The 24,211-nt window shown below is 37.6% G+C and overlaps 1 protein-coding gene across 4 annotated transcripts in view; it reads right to left on the minus strand.

Moving 5' to 3' along the window:
- Nucleotides 1-24,211, minus strand: part of LOC101743862 (cell adhesion molecule Dscam2) — a 220,631-nt gene that overhangs the window by 156,754 nt on the left and 39,666 nt on the right. For all 4 annotated transcript variants that reach the window (XM_062673973.1, XM_038017526.2, XM_038017525.2 and 1 more), the window contains exon 2: nt 6,707-6,756. In XM_062673973.1, coding sequence (XP_062529957.1) covers nt 6,707-6,756 — 50 coding nt within the window. The remainder of the gene's footprint in view (nt 1-6,706; nt 6,757-24,211) is intronic.

Raw genomic sequence — 24,211 nt, forward strand, 5'->3', positions numbered from 1 at the left:
CACCCGAAATCACTATTGTATTTATAAACTTAGCATCCTATTTGCATATCTTAGAACGCTATTAAATATAAGAAATTCGCTGGAGACATCTGACATTACCGAGCGGACACGAAATTGACTTAAAATTTAAAGCAGTTAGCTAAAAGTTTTGCTCAAGTTTGTTCAAGTAACTTACGTTACATTGGATCCCCGAGGATTTGGGAGCACAAGGGATTATGGGCTTTGTATCTATAATGTACAGTTTGTTTCTCCCTGATGCTAAGATAGTGGAAAACATATAACGTTTAGGCAGTGGTAATGTAGATTTAAAATGAGATTTGCGGTATTAGGATTTTGTTTACGGACAATTTATTTTATGGACTACAAAGTACACTTGTCTTAAAATTACACGTACCGGTTCACATTTCTGAATACTCAGAAATATATTGGGCTATATTCAGTAAGCGTATATTATATTATACATCGATATGAGACGGATAGATAGGAGACGAAGGATTTAATGAGGTTTACTTAAAATATAATTTTATGCAATCTGTTATTTTACAAAGCTACCCGCGGAAAATAGTCTGGTTACAGATCATGTTCTATTCATTGCATTAGTCGCATTCAGTTCAAACATATTAAACTTTTGTGGCTATGCACATAGCATTTTAAAGCGCGGGGTTCGTGGTAAGGGCGAAGCCCATGATCGCTTGGCATGGTGCTCGCATCAGCGTCAAAATATCAGGAACACATACAATGTACAAAACGTTAGAAGAACGTGAAGATGGATGAGCTCACAGCCCACCTGGTATTAAGTGGTTACTGGAGCCCATAGACATCTGCAACATAAAAGTGACACCCACCTCGAGATGTAAGTTCTATGGTCTCAGTATAGTTACAACGGCTACCCCACCCTTCGAACCGAAACGCATTACTGCTTCACGGCGGAAATAGGCGGGGTGGTGGTACCTACCCGTGCGTACTCCCAAGAGGTCCTACCACCAGTGCGTTTATAACGTGAATTATGATTGTAAAAAAATCATTAGAACAGCTGAGCAATGAGATGAGACACTAGTGTCCAAATTTACACACGTCATTTAGCGTTTTACACACCTCATTTAGCGCCGAGTGCAACCTTTTTACAAGTTCTGAGATGTAATAATTTTTTCTCTGAAATAATGTTCATTCTTCAAAAGTATGGATAGTAACGTATGGTTTTATTTATATATTTCGTTGACGAACGAATCAACCCACATTTGCAATTAGGTGTTTAGGGGTTACCAGAACTCATAGATGTCACAACGTGAATACCGCCAATGACTCACCGAAAGCGGACGTATTTAAGCCATCAACATAACCCGGAACACGATTAAGGGCTTATGCAATCATCAATCTCATCTTAAACGATTTTATTAGAGTACCATTTTAATGTTTCTGAATAATCTTCGAAGCTATGATTATCGACTCCGGTATTAAATTGTTCACAGCGGGTATTCAGTTCTAATAGAAAATCTTAGATATATAACTCTTTCATGCACTAAATCAAATTGAAGTTACGACCTACGCGGGGCAGAAAAGTCTAGGTTTTTCTTAGAACATCGCAAGGGTACGAACGAGGCGTATCAGACCTCGTTCCGCACCTTCGGTTTTATAACGGTCGATGAAGCCTCATAGCTCAGTAACAAGACGCCAAGAGCTAACTGAGCAAGCAGAAACACGTGTCAGCACCCGGAACTTAGCGATTCGTGCTTATTCCCAACTTGAAACTGCTTACTTAACTTATGCATACGTGTTACTGAATTGATGTTAGTATCCTGTTTCGTATTCTAAAGGATAAACGGAAGGAAGGAGTTCAGTAACTTTTAATCCGGTGTCCGTTTTTATTTAAGAATGTGTCTTTTTTATTACTATGTATTGACATATAATGTTGAAAGGTTTTTTGTTACTGCGCTACTAAACGATCTCGCGGGTCACAAGCTGTCATGTAGTAGTTACCACGGCTAGGGGCAGGTACCACCAGCCTGCCAATTTTTTTGGCGTAAAGCAGTAATGTCCTCTGGTTTAAAGGGTGGGATAGCTGTCGTACTTCAAAACGGAGACTTAGAACTCATATCTTAGGGTGGGTATTTCCGTTGTTTATATCTATGGGCTCCCATAGCTACTTAACACAGGGTGGACAGTGAACTCGACCACCCACTAAACAATAAAAAAACTTATCGCCACAGAAGATCCTTTTTGGTTTAAATATGCCTGTATCATTTAAAACAAAACAAAAATACACAACTTTTCTTTCATCACACTCCCACTGAAAATTTTTAAACCGATTTCTTTCAATTAAACTTCCTAATGAAGGAAAGCTAGCGCTATCTAGAACGTGATTTTAGCGGAGCCGGGAACTTTCTGGACCAATTAGGAACGTTTTATTCCAATCTCTTAAAACTTAAGGCTTCGCGATGTCCCGAGAATAGACCCAAAAATGATGTCAATAAATTCTCGTTTTTTAAGCATTCCTTCCAATAATTTCAAACATTTTAAAGGAACTCGGAGGATTTTTCTTTTAAGTAACATTAATTTTCGACATCAAATAATATTGCCGGAATTTGGTATTCCGGCAATATTATTCAGCCGTAAATTTTTTAGGGTTTCACGACGTTAATTTAATTCATAGCATATTCCATAAAATATTGGGGTACTGGACAAATACAATATACCTAATTTTATGTGTATATTGAAAGATAATATATGTCGTTTAAAAACGTTTGATTTTTTGTTAAGAGTCTGCAATCGTAACATGAGGTTTGCTGTAGGACATGATATGATACCACGTCTTGAAATAGTGTAGTCTATGGCGACATAAAAATAACCAAAAGGATTTTTTATTTAGCCAACAGTATTTAATTTTGTTTACGGTAAATCGCTTTAACTTTTTTTTTAAGAGACTTTATGACCTGGTAACTAAGACCTTTAAGTCATGTCTTATTTTAATTTATATTCTTATTTTTATGAAAAATGATAATGAGTGAAATGAAGTGAAATGAAAATGATTAATTTGAGACATTAATCAACTGGGATGAAATTAAATTAAATGAAATTAGAAGAGATGATGTGGGATGAAATAAATCGCTTTAACTAAATCGAAATACAATAACCCAAGTTCCAGGGAGTACAATCTTTTTTCCTTAAAAATAAGTTGTGAATAGTTAATAGTTGTGTGATTTTAACTAAGCATAGCTGGTGTTTCACATAGCCACTGAGATACCATATAAGTAATCATAGCTTATGCAACATTTTACTGTGTAATTTTAATATTATGTGTCTTAATTTGTTATCATAACACCAAAAGTTTGAAATAGACTATAATAAGAATGCTGAATTCTTGGAGGAGCACAAAATTACCAGCTGGTATTCCCAATAAACGTGGGTAACCCAGTTACAAGCATTAATGCAAACTCCGAGAGAGACCGTCCTCGGGAGAAATAACTAGAGGTTGTAAGTTATATTTTTATGCATCGTACGGTCTTCGGGGTTTCAAACTTTGGGACAATGCTGCATAACATATGTATGGAAATAATTCTTGTCATATAGGTCATTATACAAAAAGTTTTTTATGCTTTATTTTTTTTTGTTTTGAAAGAAAATGCTGATGTGTCTTTTTGGCGGACTAAAAAACGTGAAATCGTTGTATTCATGGTGGTGGTGGTTTTCTTTTCTTTTCTTTCACAGGGGAAAGTGGAAAAAGATCCTAAGATTGAAGCTCATGGGTGATGGTGGTCACGACCCTCAGACATGAGGAACACGACTCGAGGAGGAGGAAAAAACGTGAACAGGATTCAACAGTGTACATAACTGGCACTCTGAGTAAGAATATATTACGTATCTTGTTATAAAGTATTTTACATGCAAACAAACAAAGTGTAGGATTTTGTTTGAATATAGTAATTTCGTAATGATGAAATTTGCAAACAAGGCTCGTTGATAGCTCACGACACGGGAAACATACTGAATAAATCGAATACGGGTTTTCGTGGTCTTGAAAAACATTAAGAAATCCATTTAAGATAATTGTTTACGAAAAGACACAAAAAAAAAGAAATTTGAGTGACACGTGGTCGTCGGACAAATAATATTTTATTTGTCCATCAAGTTCTTAACTAACGCCGACCCCTAAGTCGCTCATGTATTCAACTCACTACATAGTATAAAACAAAGTCGCTTTCTCTGTCCCTATATATGCATAAATCTTTAAGACTACGCAACGGATTTTGATGCGGTTTTTTTTAATAGATAAAGTGATTGAAGAGGAAGGTTTATATGTATAATAACATCCATTGAATAGTGGAGAAATCAATAATAAATTACAGTTTCCGAAGCGAAGCGAGGGCGGGTCGCTAGTATACTTTAATAAATATAACTATAACTAACTACTTATCGTTGATCAAAATTCACAACGATATCGATCAAGTTATTACGGTAAACATTTTAATATTGCAAGCCGAGTTAATTTCAAACAGTTTCCAGAATGTTCCAAGTGGAAGTTCGGGCCGTAGTATATCGATATCCAAACTGTATATTTATTAATGTATCATTTGAAAGCAAACAAAACAACATCCTAGTTAAGTTTCGTATGTTTGAACCTGACAACTGAGCTGACATGGCGAAGTTTGTTTGTACAATGTTGGCGTGCTGTTAGTGAATTTTACGCCCGACCACACGTGAACGCAGGGTTGTTATAATACTATAACACACTTAATGTAATATTAAAAACAAAATGGAAGATAAACCTGTCGAAAGGAGTTATTTTTGGAGAACAATAAAAGGTAGTTATTCTAATATCCAAAAGTCGCTATGACCTGGAACAAGAGCTGGGCGTCGAACTCAACAGGGCAATTTTACCAGAACTGATGACAGACAAACAGTTAAAAAAGAAATTTGTAGAAAACATTATTAAAGTAGCTCAAAAAGTAATTAATAAAAATAAGACCTGAGAAAACTGGGATGTCAATATATAATTAGTATATATTTGTAACACCCCAGAACCCCCTAAGGATAGTAAATGTTTTGGAAATAGCAACACTTTTTTTTTATGACATTTGATAAATTTAATTCACGTTAATTTGATTATTGGGAAACATATCATAAATAAAACAATAAATAGAAAAGTAAAATATATATAAAGAAAAATTAAGGGCTCTGACTACGTTAGAGGACAAGTATAAAAAAAAAATTATATAGAAAATTCATCTAAAAAAATAGAAAATAAAATTGAATTAAAAATAGTGTAAGAAAAAATAAACTATTATTTATTTTTCATTATTTCGTTGAATTTCAAAATTTGCATATTTTTTTAAAAATTGAATTGTCATCGGTCCTTAAAAAGTATACCAAATTTCCAGTTAATCCGCCATTTTGGAGGGGGTCAAAATCATGTTCAAAGATACCGTTTCATACTAACATACATACGTCTTAAGCAAATAAATGCGTATTAATAATGATATTAAGTTCTTCGGGCTAGCAGGATGATGAGTACAAGATAGCCCTCATATTGATATTTTCATTTTCCTACCTTAGCTGATAGCCTTGAGAGGCTATTTCAGCGTAACCTTAACTAGTAGATCAGCTCACGGAGCTCAAACCTGACGACATTGCTAACACGAACCCTAGCAAGAACCGTGCTTCGCAGAATCTACCACGGCATATATTGCTCCACAAGTCTGTCTCTCTATACTCTACACTATTGGAAATAGGCCTCGTCTATAGTACGGTACAGTGATCGGTCAATCTCCGCATCAGTCGCCTCAGGTCATCCAACGATACGCCGGGATACTCATCGACAGAGCAAAAAGCCACTAAAGTAAGCGACAGCATTCTAGTCATAGTATCTGAAGCCCTCAATTCCAACTTAATACCGAATGACTTCATTATTCATATTTCTCTTTTCTGATTAATTTTAGTTTTAAACCCTTGTCCATTATCGAAATTTAATTAATTTAGTGTTTTAGTTTAACCTCTTTGTTAGCTTAAAATGTTAACATAGATTTTGTTCCAATAAGTACCTCTCAAGACGTTAATTAAGTTAAGTTATAATGTGTGAGGCACTCCTGAAAATTGTTACTTTTTATTTTACGGAATAGCTGTTTTTCCAAGTAAACGTCTCCAAGGACTTGGCCATAATTCGTCATTAGTATTTTTTTAAATATTTATTTAATGTCATTCGAAAGCATAGTATACGACTTACTGATATTACCGATACTTATCACCCTCCCTCTATACATCGAAGTCCCTGTCAACCTAGTAGAAGTAGTTTTCTAAGATTAATTTCCTTCCTCATTTCCTCTACTATGTCTGGTGTTAGGGCATGTTCCGCGCGCGTATTGGTGCTGCCTATTTCGTATCGTTTTCAAAGGTGACCAAAATTACTTTATTGCATAGAAGTACTCTAATCTTTATTGTATCTACAAGTTCTCATTATCATTTGCATTATAATATAATCATTATAATAAATTATAATTAGCATGCATGCATTATAATAAATTATAATTATAATCAAGTATCATTTGCATTATGTGAAGTTATATGAGAGTGCAATACTGTGAGACCATTTAGGTTATTAAAGCTGGTCGGCAGGATTGTGATCCAACAACATGATTCAACCTGTTATTTTATTCACAACGTCTAAAGATGTTAGTGTGGGAGAAATATTAAGTACTTCTTATATTTAACTTACCTAAAAAACTTAGGAGCAGGTGAATGCAGAACTTCATCTTTTCCATTTTTCTGAAACAATAAAAAAATCGTTTATTTTCGTTAACAAATAATTAACAAGTATCAGTTGAGGAAGATTCAGATTGATTCAGAAGATTAAGGAGTATCAGTTTGAAATTTATTTAACATTCTGTGCCGATATTAGTTATTTTTTTCTAACTATTGTCAAAGCAGACGTGGCTTACGGCGTCTTGATTTTTAATTGTACTGTAATCGTTAGACTGCCCTACGCCGATATCAACTTAGAGGATCTGTAACAGAGAAACGCGCTAATGATCAGACAAAAAAATTGCCGCGCAAAGATTAAAACATTCTATTATTTAGTTTAACATTAAAAACAATCCACTAACTCTAAAAATGTTTCTTTCAATTAAAAAAAAAATAAACAAAGTAAATTTAAGGTAATCCTATAAAATATCTCAATTTTTCGGTAAAAGGTTTAGCGTGGATATCGAGTTGTGGGCTAATGTGAGATCAATACAGGCCCGCATTCATTATCATTAATGTTAATTTAAGCACCGAACAGGCGCCTCTACCGATCCACAATGTTAAAATTAAATGAACGCTACAAAATATCTAACTAAATTCTTAAGCTACATGTAATTTATAGTAGCGTTGTAATCTGTAGCAAAATTATCAAATATATGTAAGTATTTATATATATTTTTTTATTGCCTTTGTAGGCAGACGAGCATACGGCCCACCTGATGGTAAGTGGTGACCGTCGCTCATGGACGTCAGCAATGCCAGGGGCAGAGCCAAGCCGCTGCCTACCATAAATATATAATTAAAGTTTGAAATAATGGAAGAATGTATGAATCTAAAATTATATTTTTACACTTCAATCAACATAATTCATAGTATTTTTGTAAACTCCAAATTCATCTCGTTGGTCTAATCGTTTTCATTCCTGAATAGTGTCGCGGGTTTTACTTAATTTTCTTGTATGCATAATATTTTCATTCGTAAATTACAGTTGTTAAATGTTAAATTAGATATTAAATCAGAAGAACGTGGAACGTTTAATTTTACTAAAGAAGTACATCGAATTTTAAAAAATCGTTGTTCCAATAAAGGAAAAGATCTTATCATTGGTTCGCCTTTTTTCAACTTACGTAAAAAAATATCCACGTATATAGGTTAATCGTATTCGCCTAAAAACCAGATGAACGTTTCCATACGTGACTATGAAGGCGAACGAAAAGACGCACGGTCAAACTTCGCACATCCATTACGAATGTTTTATACACGATTCTATTCAAAAACTTTATATGAATCAAACGCGGTTTTGTGATTATTTTACGAGCGGTACCGCGATGCCGATGAAAGCACCAGGTGCCTACGAACGGCCCAACTTTTTATGCGGGGTACGTAAATCTACTGTTGCAAACGATTCTCGGTCGTAATGTCGAGTTAAGTGATACAATAATACGAGGAAAACGCTATTTTTGGAAACCACTGCTCCTGGGATTGTGTTCGAAAGGATTGCTGCGTGTGTGGGTGCTTGTTCGTGTTGGTATCGTTATCGATTTAAGAAATTGGAATCATATTAGAGCTATTTTCGTGATTTGTTTCCGATTGAGAAAGATTCACGTAATCGTTCCAACCAATGTTTTTATGTTACAGATAGGTTTATATAGGCATAGGCTTTCAATATATTTCGACAGTTTTATTAATTATAAAATGATATCTGATAATACATATGATTAGAAATATGTATAACGTAAGTCTCCAATTTCATGTGCAAATTGATATTGCCATATCCTATATGTCGGTTTTGTTCGAATCCTGGAGGCAGGTAGCAATTTTTGTATTGAAATACATATTTAACTAATATTCAAGAATAACTTCCACGGTGAAGGAATAACATCGTGTAATAAAAATAAAACCAGCAAAAGTTATGTATAATTTGCGTTAATACTGGTGGAAACGCGTCTTGCGAGACCGTATGGGTAGATACAGTGGACAAGGGTGGGATAGCCGTGCTGTAAAAACTCAGAGTTAGACCTCATGTCTCAAGGTGGGTGGCAGCATTTTTGTTGTGGATGTCTATGGACTCAGGTGATGGACCGTGGTCTCGTCCACTCATCTTAGCAATAAAAAAACTACATAAAAATAGACATGAACATATTAATATGTGCGTATTGTGTTGCTTTTGTTTTTTTTTTACGTAAACTAAAATTTCTAAATTTTTCTTTTTTTTTTCTTCCTTTGTTCACTTTCTACTTATATGTGATTTTGATGGTGGAAACATATTTGGTTATTGTTTTAGCTATTTTTTTAAATATTATATGTTTGTATTGTACTTTGGTTTCCCAAATAAATAAATATATGAAATGTTATATCTTTTTTTCCCCTACCTATGCTGATGGTAGAGAGACCATGTCAGCGTCACCGGGCTAGTAGGTGAGCTCACGGGGCTCAAACCTGATGACGTTGCTAACACGAACCCTAGCAAGAGCCGTGCTTCGCAGAATCTACCAGCGGATCGGAAACGCGACCCACTGAGAAAATCTGGCGAGAAACTCAGTCTTTTACAGGTTCACATTGAATTCTTATCTATACCTATATATATAAAAATGAATTGCTGTTCGTTAGTCTCGCTAAAACTCGAGAACGGCTGGACCGATTTGGCTAATTTTCTCTTGAATTATTTGTGGAAGTCCAGAGAAGGTTTAAAAATATGAAAATGCTCGGAATTAAATAAAAATAACAATTTTGTTTTTTCTTTGATGAGTGCCCCGTCACCCCGTCGCCGCGTCGGACAGGGATTCCTTTTATTTGTTTTAAGTTTATTTTATACAAAAGTTTAGGTCTTTTATTTATCGATTAAGGCACTACGAAGTCTGCCGGGTCAGGTAGTTTGAAATAATAACAAAAAGTACAATTAGAATTTATAAATATAATATTATAGGCAGAAAGATGTGTGTAAGCATGCGAATGTCGAATGTTAAGTAATAAAATAATTTGAATGTCGTAAAAAAAATTAAAACACTTCGTTATTTACTAGCCTAAAAATCTTAACAAGGTCTTGAATACGTAAGGCGCTGTGCTCTGCGTAACAAAACAATGTCCTTTTCACGTATTCATATGCTTCAAGGGTCACTGTATCCAGAACGACTAATGATATAACCCTTGTCATCGTGAGCACTACATAGAATTAATTAATCTCGAAACAGCTGTTACAGTTTCTGCTAATGTTACAATTCAATATCAAATACGTCTACTATATTTAGTATAGATTTGTATTATATAAATTTGCACAGCAGAACACATCGCGCCTATAGAATTATATCTTCTTCTTCCAGTGCCTCTTCAATCCGGAAGGTTGGGCGTTAGCATCCTGTATTCATTTCTATCAGCAGCCAGCAGGAACAGCTGTTCGACGGAGGCAGTACCGGTCCACTCCCGGAATTATATAGAATTATATAGACCCAACCAAAAAAATGTGTTTTTTGGAAAACGTCGAATAAAGTTTTCAAGCCGAAAAGACGTAGAGGAAGGGGACGGAGTGAAAGAGACCGATGGATATGTTTGTCATTTTTAAGCTACTTTTGGTCATTTGATTAATAAGAGTCGCTGGAAAGGGTCGTTTTAGGTCCATTTTTGAATGAAAGTCGAAATTCAAAAAAATCGAAATAGGTCTCTATAGCTCTAAAGGTACGACATATATTATAAGGTTCGTTAATAAGAGTCGCTGGAAAGGGTCGTTCTAGGTCAATTTTTGAATTAAAGTCGAAATTCAAAAAGTCGAAATAAGTAGGCCTCTATAACTCTAAAGGTGCAACATATAGGGTCCGTTATCTATGAAATTGTCGTACTGTATCTACAGAAAATTAATGTCATTTTTTATTAGTTTTTTTCTATCAATCAAAATATGCACTCATCGTATCGATGTATCATTGTTAAATAAGAGCAGCTGAGATGAGCGATTAACCAAATGCGTCCAGTTTTTCACACTACACATCCGTAGTAATTCTGGTGCCATTAGGTAAGAATCGTTATCGTTACTGGTGGTAGGACCTCTTGTGAGTCCACGCAGGTAGGTACCACCACCCCGTCTCTTTCAGCCGTGAAGCAATAATTCGTTTCGGTTTGAAGGGCGGAGCAGCCGTTGTAACTATACTTAATACCTTAGAACTTATATCTCATGGTGGGTGGCGCATTTACGTTGTAGATGTCTATGGGCTCCAGTAACCACTTAACATCAGGTGAGCTGTGAGCGCGTCGACCCATATAAGCAATAAATAAATAAAACTAGACCACCAAACAGTGACCATGACTTTTTGGAGGTAAGTTTTCATTTAGAGCCTTTTTTTTGGTCAGGAGGAAATCGCCGGTCTTCCGCCCTCAACTGGGAATGGAGGGCGGGGCATGTCAGAGTCGAACTGACTAAAACCTCCTGTCGCTCAACAACCAACGTCCAAACCTCGTATGAGACAGAACTCATGAAGAGGCAAAGGGGGAAAAGTGAAGCGTTTAGTGCGGAGCACATCTCTCCCAACACCCTCCCCCTCGGGACGCCGGACTGGCGGTCATCGGTGCCACGACCACCATCCCTCTCGGTTGGCAGGCTATCCGAAGCCCGCCTAGATATCGCCAGTTAGAGTGAGCTATCCTACGGAATACCCCGCTGGACCAGAACCAGCGTGGGTCGAGGATAGCCGGCCTTCCATCACCCGGATGCTCTTGCGTAAAACGCGTGCAGAGCAGCTTGCACGTCGTCTTCTTAGGCCCCCCTCGCCAGTCCCCAGACCGACATGTGAGGGGGACCCGAAACATTTAGAGGGCCAGGGCTTGGGCGACATCCGCCTCCCTGGCCCCCGCTCGACGGCGGCGGGATTGTGCGTCTCTCATGCGCCCCGCCGCCTCCTGCGAAATGATGCACTCGCAGAAGTTGAACATCGCCTTCCACGACTCGTCGTCGCCGAGCATCGATGCCACAACACTCGGCAACGACAAGTCGTTTCCGATTTTTGGGACGAGGACACGGCACCACCCCTTCCATGCGGGGCAGGCAACGAGCGTGTGTCCAAGTCCGCCAAGCTCCACCGTGTCCAAGTTGCGACCACAATGGTGGCACTCTGCCGTCGGCTCGGCTCCGATCCGGTGCAGGAACTCACCGAAGCAACCATGCCCAGTGAGCACCTGCGTGAGCCGGAAAGTGAGGCGTCCTCTCCACAAGGACCGGGCGAATGGCCTCGACGGTCCTACGACCAGCCGAAGGATCAGCAAGCCGTCTGGACCATGACTCCAGCACGACCGCCGAGATTGGGCCCTCCGCGCTCTGACCACACTGAGGCTGAGACGCGCCACGCCCCGGGCACGAAGGTCAGCCCGCCACTGATAGTCAGCGGCGAGCGCCTCCGCTCCCAGAACCCAAGGCGGCGTCCCAGCCAGTACACACGCTGCTTCAAAGGAGATGGTGCGATAACCACGGATGACCCTACCGCGATGGTGCGTTGCGGCCGTTGCAGCAGCTTCGCCATCCCCGCGGCCAGGGACTGGCACCACACATGTGCCCCGTATAGGGCCATTGACCGCACCACCCCCGTATAAAGACGGCGCGTCACCTGGTCAGGCTCCCTGACGTTGGGCAGTAGCCGGCTTAACGCGCCGGCCACCCCCAACAACCGAGGGACCAGGTTCTGAAAGTGTCATTTACAGACTTAACTAATTGTTGAAAGAGGGTCTAACTAACGCAATGACCGCCTAGAATAATCAAAAAGAATTGCCAAAACATTTGACGTAAAAGGGGCCAACGTTGGTTTGATGATTCTTGGAAAGTTGTTGCTAACTCAGTGGTAGATTGAGTATCGTCAGCTTCCAGTATCGTCTTTAATTCAGATTTAGAGCGAGGGGCTTAGTTTTAAGATCAAAATTCTACGTTGCAAACTAATACCGAGTCATACGTTCGCTAGTACTGTTCACTCATACACCTTATTATTAATGCTACGAGCCGTTTGTGCAGCATTGCTAGTTATATTTGTTGCAACTAATATTGTCTAGGTTGTCTACTTTTCCTCTCTTGTCTATTTTATTACGTCAACAAGAGCCGAGTAATATTTTAATTTTTTTTTATTGCTTAGATGAGTGGACAAGCTCACAACCCACCTGGTGTTAAGTGGTTACTGGAGCCCATAGACATCTACAACGTAAATGCGCCACCCACCTTGAGATATAAGTTCTAAGGTCTCAATTATAGTTACAACGGCTACCCCACCCTTCAAACCGAAACGCATTACTGCTTCACGGCAGGAATAGGCAGGGTGGTGGTACCTACACGTGCGGACTCACTAGAGGTCCTACCACCAGTAATTACGCAAATTATAATTTTGCGGGTTTCATTTTTATTACACGATGTTATTCCTTCACCGTGGAAATCAATCGTGAACATTTTTTGAGTACGTATTTCATTAGAAAAATTGGTACCCGCCTGCGGGATTCGAACACCGGTGCATCGCTCAACACGAATGCACCGGACGTCTTATCCGTTAGGCCACGATGACTTCAATAGCCGAGTAAACTCTTATATTCTAATTTCAATGTATTTGTTAGCGTTAGCCTTTAAATAAATATTGTTCGTCCTACGTTAGCCAAGGGTATGAGGTAATAAAGTAATATGTTCCGGAGTAACATAGCGAATGGGATTAATAGTGTTTCATTTCTCACTTCAGACACATGTGCCGGTCGCCCAGACCGCTGCGGGCTGCTCACTCAACATTTATAATCTAAATAAATGTTTAACACATTGTCTACATCTCATAGTAAGTGTAAACTAATATATTTAAGTGATTTTCTCAGAATATATGTAAAATATATTGTTACTTGGGTATAATTTCTACGGAAATTAAAGTCATTTTCTGTAAAATTATTTTGCGTATTTTCGCACAGTATGCCGACATTTTTTATACGTTATTTTCTCGTTCTATTTAACTTTAAACTAGTTTCAATTATATCTACAATTCGCGAAAACCGATAAAATGTAATGTTGAAAAATTTCTAAAACGTTATTAGTGATGACAGATATGACGAATACTCGCATCAGACGATGCATGAAGATCGATAGCTGTGTCGTGTTCGTTACAGCAGTGTAATAGTCTTGGGTTCAGATTTGTGAGGTAGATTAATCATTGTCTCAAACTAAATTGACTTGAACCTCAAGTCTCAAGATGGGCGGCAGCATAACCGTTCGCAGATGAACTGTGTACTCATCTGCCCATTGACGCAACGAAAAATGAGCACAGTTGCATAATTCATAACTTATAACACCTCCTATACTTCTTAGGTTCAGCTCGTGTAGGAAAAATCGTAAGGCAACTGCGCGGAAAGGTTATCGGATTTATCTGGACTATTAGATAGTAGATAATCAACTTTATCGCTGAAAAGGTGTGTGTCTGCTGCTGTCTCAATAGCTCCGACTGGGTTCCCGCCCGGTCCGGAGTAGGGCGCCGGCTGTAAGCGGCAGGAGTTTTAGTGAGGTTCGACTCCCACATAACCCTACCTGCCATGCGGGTGGGGATCCGGCGATTTTCTACTGTGCAAAAAAAAACTATCTATATATATAAAAATGAATTGCTGTTCGTTAGTCTCGCTAAAACTCGAGAACGGCTGGACCGATTTGGCTAATTTTGGTCTTGAATTAATTGTCTTAGTCCAGAGAAGGTTTATAAGTTAGATAAATATGAAAATGCTCGGAATTATATAGAAACAAACAATTTTATTTTTCCTTTGATGTGTCCCCTGTCTAACAACAGATTCCTTTGGTTTTTTTTAAGTTTATTTTATACAAAAGTTTTAGTCTATTATTTATCGATTTAGGCACTAAGAAGTCTGCCGGGTCAGCTACGTGTTAATAATGTAAAGTTCTGTGAGCAATATCTCTATGATTGCTGTGTACACTAATATGTCGCGAGTCCTTAGTTACGTTGTCAAAGTATGATGTTAAAAAAAATTATAAAATATATAGGCTAAACTGTTTATAATTATGCACGTCCTAACAAAATGCCCGATCAATTTCAATTTTGGATCTAGTTGATATCGCGTTCATCAACCCGCAATGGAAGGCGTTACAGAGTTAGAAACAGGAGTAAAGTTTTATTACACAATGCGAATATGCCAGGCGTCTTAATCCCATATTATGGATATATATATATATTTTTTTTATTGCTTAGATAGGTGGACGAGCTCACAGCCCACCTGGTGTTAAGTGGTTACTGGAACCCATAGACATCCACAAAGTAAATGCGCCACCCACCTTGAGATACAAGTTCTAAGGTCTCAAGTATAGTTAAGTTATATGAACGTAATTAAGTTATGATGATGTTTATCATAATTAAATTACGTTATCGTGATGACCTTTCGGTTGACCTTCGACTTGAGTTGCAACATTCTTGTAATGATGATGTCTGTAACTCGTCGTTCGTCATACGGTATTCCGTTTACACCAAGATTAGCCATGAGCTCGGTTAGCAAGCCAGTGGAATAAAAACGGTATGGTTATGGCTTATGGTATGAACTACTGCTTCCTATCCCGCCTTTCCTATCAATGGTCAATTTCCAGGGTTGATCGATTTCAGACTTGCTATGGATCGTAAAACCATTTATAAATAAGAAAGAGAATTCTGAATAGAATATTATCATACTTTCCGTTTCATTTCAAATATTTTGCTACAGCGACAAATATTTACACAATAAAAATTTTCCACATACAATTTCAGGAAAAAGAGCAACCAATAGACGCTTATCGACAGGAAATGAAATTCGCGTGAATTTGTTACCTATTCAGGGATAAAGATTGCCATAGGCTATTTATAAATATATCGGAAAATTTCTCGTTTCCTCTCAAAATTAAAAAAAAATATATCAGCGAAACCTTATTCACAAACTATCTATATATTAATGCGTGAAGCAAAAACGTTGTATCCCTTTTTACGAAAATTGCGCGGACGGAGGAGTATGAAATTTTCCACACTTATAGAGAATATAGAGAAGAAGTGCACAATGCTAATATTTTTTTAAATAATGCATAAAAGATACATTAAATCAATAAAGAAAACATTACACACACTACATACCACGTATTTGACGCACACACGCATGCATACTATTTATTGTCAAACTTTTGTTCTTGACGTCTGTGATCAAATTGAGATTAGATTAAAAAATTGTTTGTCTTTATTAATATTTTTTTATAGAGTAGCCTTGACGAAATTTGTGATTATAGAAGTATAAAATACAATCGTAATAGTGTACAAACTTACAATTCCAATTAATTATAGTCGAATTTCGACTACTGCGGGACCTCTAGTTTTGATAAAAATTATTCGTTACAGAAACACGTTTGCAAAACGAATGTTCTACAAACAAAATGTGCGTCATAACGTATTTCTCTGGCAAGTTACGAGCGCCATAACAAAACATAACACGCTTAATGTTGGCAGCTTCCAAGAGACTATGTCGTTTGCAGCTTGCGATGCAGAGTTGAGCTGCGATATCCCTAGAATTTAATAACGAATAAACGGTTTATAGGTATATAAGCTTCTGAATTATGAATTGTAAAAATCGATTAAAAATATGTGTATATATATTATGTATATGAAATGAACTTACGAGTCGAATTTGAAGGGGTCATGACCTAACGGCTAAGTTGTCCGGTGTACTCGTGTTTAGCGATGCGATTGTGCCGATGTTCAAATCTCATTCTACACGTAGGTACCATTTTTTTAATAAAATACTTATTAACATAATAATATGTTCACTTAATGGCGGCATTAGTTTAATAATAAAAAGTACCCAAAAAGTGTATTCGCTGATGGTATCCGACTTTGGTCAGACAAGGTGAACGAAGAACTCAAAATGCAATAGATTCTCAAATGACCGAAGATCGTAGTATGTGGAGGCGTTTGTTGCAGCGTTTTGATCGGAGCCACGGTCCTCATCAGTAAAAGAACGACGTGAGGAAAAGAAGGAGGGGGTATCACAAACTCCTACGAGTAGAAAACACAACTGTACCTAATTCTGTCGCGAATCAGTTCATGCGACTTCATATCTCAAGGTAGATTCGTGATCAGTTCCGGTATCCAAATAGTACTAGATGGGACCTGGGCTCGTTCACTTATCTATGCAATATAATAAATATTGTGACTATAACCTATTATCTATTAATCAAAAGGTAAACGACCTCGATTTCTTTTACCTACTTCCTCAATATTGGCTTACGTTTCGAGAACAATACAATCTCTTCGTGTTGATCTGGCTAAATGTCACGGTAACTTGATATCTTTGAACCTAGACTCAGGGTATTTGTCAGATGTGTGAAGGATATCCTATTTAACAATGCCTAGTTATCAATATTTGTAATTTAAATCGTGTTTTCAATAGCCAAAACTATGCACATTAATATGATTTTGCTGAGTGCACATATTATTTAGATTGCAATCCAGTTTAGATCTAGGTACTACTTATGCGATTTAGCTAATATGTACTGTAATTTTTTTTTTTATTGCTTAGATGTGTGGACGAGCTCACAGCCCACCTGATGTTAAGTGGTCACTGGAGCCCATAGACGTCTACAACGTAAACGCGCCACCCACCTCGAGATATAAGTTCTAAGGTCTCAGTATAGTTACAACGGCTACCCCACCCTTCGAACCGAAACGCATTACTGCTTCACGGCGGAAATAGGCGGTGTGGTGGTACCTACCCGTGCGGACTCCCAAGAGGTCCTACCACCAGTGATTACGCAAATTATAATTTTGCGGGTTTGATTTTTATTTCACGATGTTATTCCTTCACCGTGGAAGTCAATCGTGAACATTTGTTGAGTACGTATTTCATTAGAAAAATTGGTACCCGCCTGCGGGATTCGAACACCGGTGCATCCATCGCTTCATACGAATGCACCGGAAGTCTTATCTTTTAGGCCACGACGACTTTTTAAATTTGTATTGTAATTTGTTTTGTGCATCAATAAAGTTAAAAAAAAAGACGACAAAACATTTATTGGAGAATGCCAATAGCGTTCTCGGATATCTACCTTATCCCACTAGGTGGGGTCGTCAAAGCTAATTTTTCTCTTCCATTCTCTTCTATCAGCCGTCATCTCAACACTCACTCCTCTCTCTCTCATATTGTGGTTACTGGACCTCTTGTGAGTCCGCACGGGTAAGTACCACCACCCCGCCTATTTCTGCCGTGAAGCAGTAATGCGTTTCGGTTTGAAGGGTGGGGTAGTCGTTGTAACTATACTGAGACCTTAGAACTTTTATCTCAAGGTGGGTGTGGCGCATTACTATACGAGCTTAGTGATCATATGTCGCATTTAGTGTTTTTTTTATGATTGAGAAGACATTTAGTGATGATAAGACGTATTGCATTGCAAAGCCGACATGCGTGCCGGTTCGAAGAGTGGAGTTTCAGGTTATTGTTTCAAGGTGTCTAACAGCATTCACGTTGCGCTCTACGGGCTCCGGAAACAATTGAATACCAAGTGAACTGATATATCTACATAATCTATATAAATGATCTATCTATATAAAATTGTCTTCTCCGCATTATCACCGATATATGAGTTTATGTACTGGTTGAAGTTTTTTGTGGGAACAGGAGAAGCCAAGCTCTGTAAGCTGCTTTATTTTCTGTATACTGTGTTCTAATTGTAGTTTATTAAACGATTAGCATTTGTGGAAGTGCATAGCTACGGGAAAACGAAACAAAGCCGCTGGACGTGGTCTCTCGGGTTCTTCCAAATTGCCCAAAAATATGTCAGTTAAATAATCAAAATTTTACTAAGAATTATTTCATCCCATCTTATCTTGTTTCATTTATATTGACCCCAATTGATTCATTCCTCCCCAGTCATTTCACTTCATATCATTTATCGTTTAACGAAACATGTATATATTTCTTATAATTGAAGATTTATACATACTCAACACTGGCAACAATGGTATCGCAAGAAACTAACTCGTCTGCTTACAAGGGCAATAAAAATAAAAAAAAAATAAAAGAAGAAGGAGATTTTTTGTTGATATTTGTGTCACGATATAAGTAGGTACTGATTTTAGGTACGGCACTAAAGTAATTGAAAACTGACTCAAATGTTCACAAATCATGCTGTCATATCTGTTCTATAAAAATATACATTCTATACATTTGTTTAACATCAATTGTATTGTGTATTGTAAGCTGCTCTGTCTATTATTGTCAATGAAAATCAAAGCTGGCATCAAATTGCAAGTGTGTATTGCACGTTGAAAACTTAACATCATCCTAACGTGAAAATACAGGGTATAGATAGTACAGGGTATCCAAGAAAGAGACGAAAGAACACACAAAACAAATTGCAAAAAAGTATTTTATATCCGTTCCTGATGCCGACAACTTTATGGCTTCTAGTTGTTATATTTGATTCGTATCATAAAAATTTATGTATACCTTATATCTTCTAATAGAACAGATAGTATGAATGCACAATATTTTACGGCTTACCTAGTGTAATAAAATTGATGATATCTATTTGAATTAACTTAGTAATATTCAAAACCACTATTCTAATAATAGCGGGAGTTTTATCTACAAATGATGACAACTATTTTAATAACAACACAACAATACGCAAACAATATATTATATCTTTATCATAATTTCCCGACGAGTTAAAATTTCCTCGTAATCAATTCTCAAATGTTTGATGTATGTACACACGGATAATTGTTCGGATCTGTTTTTACAATTACATATACGTTAATCTGTCAAGTCTGACCACTCTGTCAAGAGTGACACGATTGAGAAGAAGAATACGTTAATCCATGTTTCGGTTCTCTTTTGTCCTTAAAGTCTTGATTAGATCAATAATTTAAAAATATGTTATCCTGATGTCGTGGCTGCATGGCAAACTTTCATTAGTTCACTTAAACGAATAACAATTTAAATGTTAAGAATATGTTCCTAAAACATCTGTATGTCACGAATAAATTTATTTTGAGACGTTACAACTGCAACTTCATATTAGTAACTATAAAATGAGACAACTTATGTACAACTACCTGTACCCGTCCGCTTCGCTGGGCATTCAAAATTAACATTATTATTTCTCACCCCCACAAAGATTCTCATTATTAACGCCCCCGCAACTGGTGTAGGGAGTCCAAAACTCATATAAATATTAGCCTATCCATTAAGTACATGTATTTTCTACATGGATACCAAGTTTCAAGTCAATCGGATGCATGGTTCAGTAGTTATTACGGAACATCCGTAAAAACCACTGTAGATTTATATATTAGTATAGATTACCATGATGCTTGCGCGCTCCGCACGTTGTCAAGTAGTATTAACTTTACTGAACGGACCGACAGATGTTGAAAGTTGGAGAAGCTGGTAAGTGGTCATGTCGTTTGCAGAAAGTTGAAACGGAGTTGCTCTCTCTGTGACTCTGTATTTTTTCCCATGTTTTTTTGGTGTGTGTTTTTCAAATCACTAATCTTATTTTTTTTTATTGCTTAGATGGGTGGACGAGCTCACGGCCCACCTGGTGTTAAGTGGTTACTGGAGCCCATAGACATCTACAACGTAAATGCGCCACCCACCTTAAGATATAAGTTCTAAGGTCTCAAGTATAGTTGCAACGGCTGCCTCACCCTTCAAACCGAAACGCATTACTGCTTCACGGCAGAAATAGGCAGGGCAGTGGTACCTACCCGCGCGGACTCACAAGAGGTCCTACCTCCAGTAAGGTAGTAAAAAGACACGGGTCACATTTACTCTGGGATAACTTTTTTCTTCTTCTTTTAGATAATTTGGCTCCAACGCCTTTCGCATTGATTTTGCCAATGTCAAAGTATTTACAAAAATGACAGGTGCTTAGAGAGGGAAAAAATTACTAAATCTATATACAAGTAAATTTGGTCGGTTTTTCCATACGCGAATCTGTGGTTTTAAGAACAGCACAAACAAATATATGTTAGACTAACTACTTTAGAGATAAATATTATTAGCAGATAAAAATTTACACAGAATATTTACATGTTTAGAATAGACTAAAGTTAATAAACAATTAATATTAATAGGTCGGGGAATGTCATTGGGAAGGATATCATAAAGAGGGGATACGATATTGGGGCAGTCGAAGAAAATGTGATCCAGGGTACCCTCATCTAATCCACACTCACAAAGAGAATGGTCACGGACTCTAATTTTGGCAAGAAAAACAGGGGAGCAAACATGGCCAAGTCTAAGACGGATTATAGCTGAGACAATTTTTTTAGGAAGATGGCAGTGGGAGGAAAACCAAGGCTTAGAGGGCAGGGTCGGTTGCAAGTTACCATAATGCTTACCTACTGACTGACGAGAAATCTGCCAGCTTTCATTCCAAGATTGAAGCATATCAGATTTTGCCCAAGAATGTAAATCTCGAGGAAAAATTTTGTTATACTTGTTACAGCCCATAACAACAGCCTCCTTGGCACAGGAGTCAGCAAGCTCATTCCCACAAATTCCGCTATGACTTGGGATCCAGACGAGAGTGACATCAAGTCCGGAGCAGTGACATTGAAACAGAGTTTCTTTAATTTTTAATATAATTTCAAAATTGACTTTTGAATGCGATGGAAATTTAGTTATGTCTTGAAGACAGCTTAAGGAGTCCGAAAAAATTATCGATTTACTTAGACCGCGGGTTTTAATAAAAAGAGCTGCTTCTAAAAGAGCAACAGCTTCACCAGAGTACACAGAGGAAGTCTGAGGGAGTTTGTATTTTAGGGAGATTTTAAACTTGGGGATCCATACCGCAGCACCTACAGGACCATTTTGGGATAGTTTAGATGCATCAGTGAATAGGTGATAATGATTAGGCCATTGTAGTTGTACTATGTTCTGAAATTGTAAATTTGCTCCTGGGGAGTCTTTATGGATCCCAATATTCAAGAAGGTAGTGGGACGAAATAAAAGACAGTCAAAAGAGAAAAGAAAGAGGGGGAATTTATCATATTGAGAAATTGGAGAAGCTAAATTTTGCAGTTTCTTATACGAGTTGACAAGAGGAGGTACAGATTTATGACGCCAGTATCTAGAGGTTTCGGTCAGTTGAGCAAGTTGGGAAAGTAGAGCTAAAAGGGGGTGGTTTGAGAGAGAAATTACTTTGTAGAAAAATCTATCAGCTAGAAACTGTCTACGCAAGGCTAAAGGAGGTTCAAAACATTCAACTTGTAGGGCATTTATAGGGGAAGATTTCATGGCGCCAGAGATGATTCTGAGGCATTTTGATTGAATACGATTTAGTTTTGTAAGTGCCATTTTATTACAAGGCTCCAAAACAAAGCAACCATAGTCAAAGTGACTTCTAATTAAAGCATTATAAAGAAGCTTCTGGCTGTAAGGATGTGAACCCCACTTAACACCAGAGAGTGCGCGTAGAACATTGATGCTCTTCTCAACTTTATTGCAGATATAGTTTAAATGGTGAACACCGGAGAGTTTAGAATCCAAGAAAATGCCCAAAAACTTAACTTTACTCAAGACTGGAATAGATTGGTTACAAATTTCAATATTTATTTCAGGGATAACTCTCTTACGGGAGAAAGCAACCGCAGAACATTTAGGGATGGACAGGGATAAGCAGTGATCATTCAACCAAGAATTCAGGTTAAACAAAGCAGAATTTAGACAATTACAAGCTTGTGAGAAAGAATTAGATATGGTATAGAGGGCAATATCGTCAGCATATTGGAGGATACGGCAAAAACGGTTCACAGTAGTATCTAAAATAGCAGTGTAAATATTATAAAGCAGAGGACTGAGAACAGAACCCTGAGGCAGACCTTTCCAGGTCCGATGAGAAGAATTTTCACCTAAGATGCGAACTATAATAGATCTGTCATAAAACAAATTGAAGATAAAATTCACAATTCTAGGAGGCATATTCAGGTTAATAAGTTTTTGTCTAAGTAAATGAAGGTCAACATTGTCGTATGCAGAGGAAATATCTAGAAAAACTGCTATAACATGACGATTTTGAGAGAATGCAACACGAATATCTGAAGTGAGGAGGCTCAGGCTGTCCAATGTTCCGTAACCTCGTCTAAAGCCAAACTGACTATTAGGGAGAATAGACCTGTTTTCAACTATCCATTCTATACGATTTTTTATCAAATGTTCCATAATTTTAGCTAGCACACTCGAGAGAGCAATAGGTCTATATGAACAAGATTGAGCTGGATCCTTGCCTGGTTTTAGAATTGGGATTATCAATTGAGTTTTCCATGAGGCTGGAATAGAACTGGAGAGAAATATATGATTTAAAAGATTTAGAAAGATTTTTTTAGAAGAGTCAGATAAATTTTTTATAAAAGAGTACGGGAAGCCATCTATACCTGGGGCTGAATCTCGGAGGTTGTCAAGAACACAGCATAGTTCTGCAAATGAGAAGCTGGAATTCATGGGGTCATTAGAGGCGGAGGAGGGAATTAAGGGACAAGGTTTAAAAGGCACAAAGGGTGGGCAGAGTTTGGAGATAAAATCAGGAAGCCAAGACAAGAAATTAGAATTAATATTATTATCAGATTGTGATTTACGAAATGCTTTTATTTTTTTCCAAATCAAGGAGGCAGGAGTTCTTGGGGAGAGAGACTCGCAAAAATTACGCCAAGCAAGAGATTTCTTTTGTCGCAAAAATCTTTTAGAGATGGCCGAAATTTTCTGAAATTCTAGGAAATTCTCTAAAGAGAGAATTTTAGAAAATTCAGACTCAGCCTCCTTGCGTTTTTGGACTATTTGGGAGCATTCAGCATCCCACCATGCTGGTGAGGGAATTTTATTTGAAGCTGAATTCTTTAAGGGAATGGTTAGTTCGGCAGCGGAGGATAAAATGGAACAAAATTCTAGGTACAAAAATAGAGTATTTTCATCATTTGCATCAGGAAGAGATTCAAGATTATTTTGAACTAAAGATGAATACTTTTGCCAGTCGGCCTTGTTAAGTCTGAATTTCAAAAGGGGTTCATATGGAATTGAAGATGGGATGGAAGAATCGGCTAGAGTTAGTAATATTGGAAGATGATCACTGCCATGGGAGTTGGACAGAACAGACCAAGAAATCGAGTTAACTAAAGAGGGAGAGGACAAGGACAGGTCTGGGGCACTTGGACTTTGAGATGGGGATACTCTACGGGTGGGAGTTCCATCATTAAGTAGACACAAATTTAATTCATCAAGTTTATCAAGGAATAATGAGGAATTTGAGTCACATAACTCAGAACCCCACATTGTATGGCGTATATTAAAATCTCCTAAGACTAAGAGAGGACATGGAAGAGAGGTTAAGAGTGTCGAAAATTCTTGAATAAGGTTACTGTTAGGGTGAGGGATGTACACTGAGACCACTGTGATGTTAAAGCAGCGAACTGCCACAATGTTAATTGCTGAGGAATGAGGAGGAAGGGTAATGCGAGAAAAAGATATATTTCTT

Source organism: Bombyx mori, chromosome 19 (genome assembly GCF_030269925.1).
Source record: "Bombyx mori chromosome 19, ASM3026992v2".
Taxonomy (NCBI): Eukaryota; Metazoa; Arthropoda; class Insecta; order Lepidoptera; family Bombycidae; genus Bombyx; species Bombyx mori.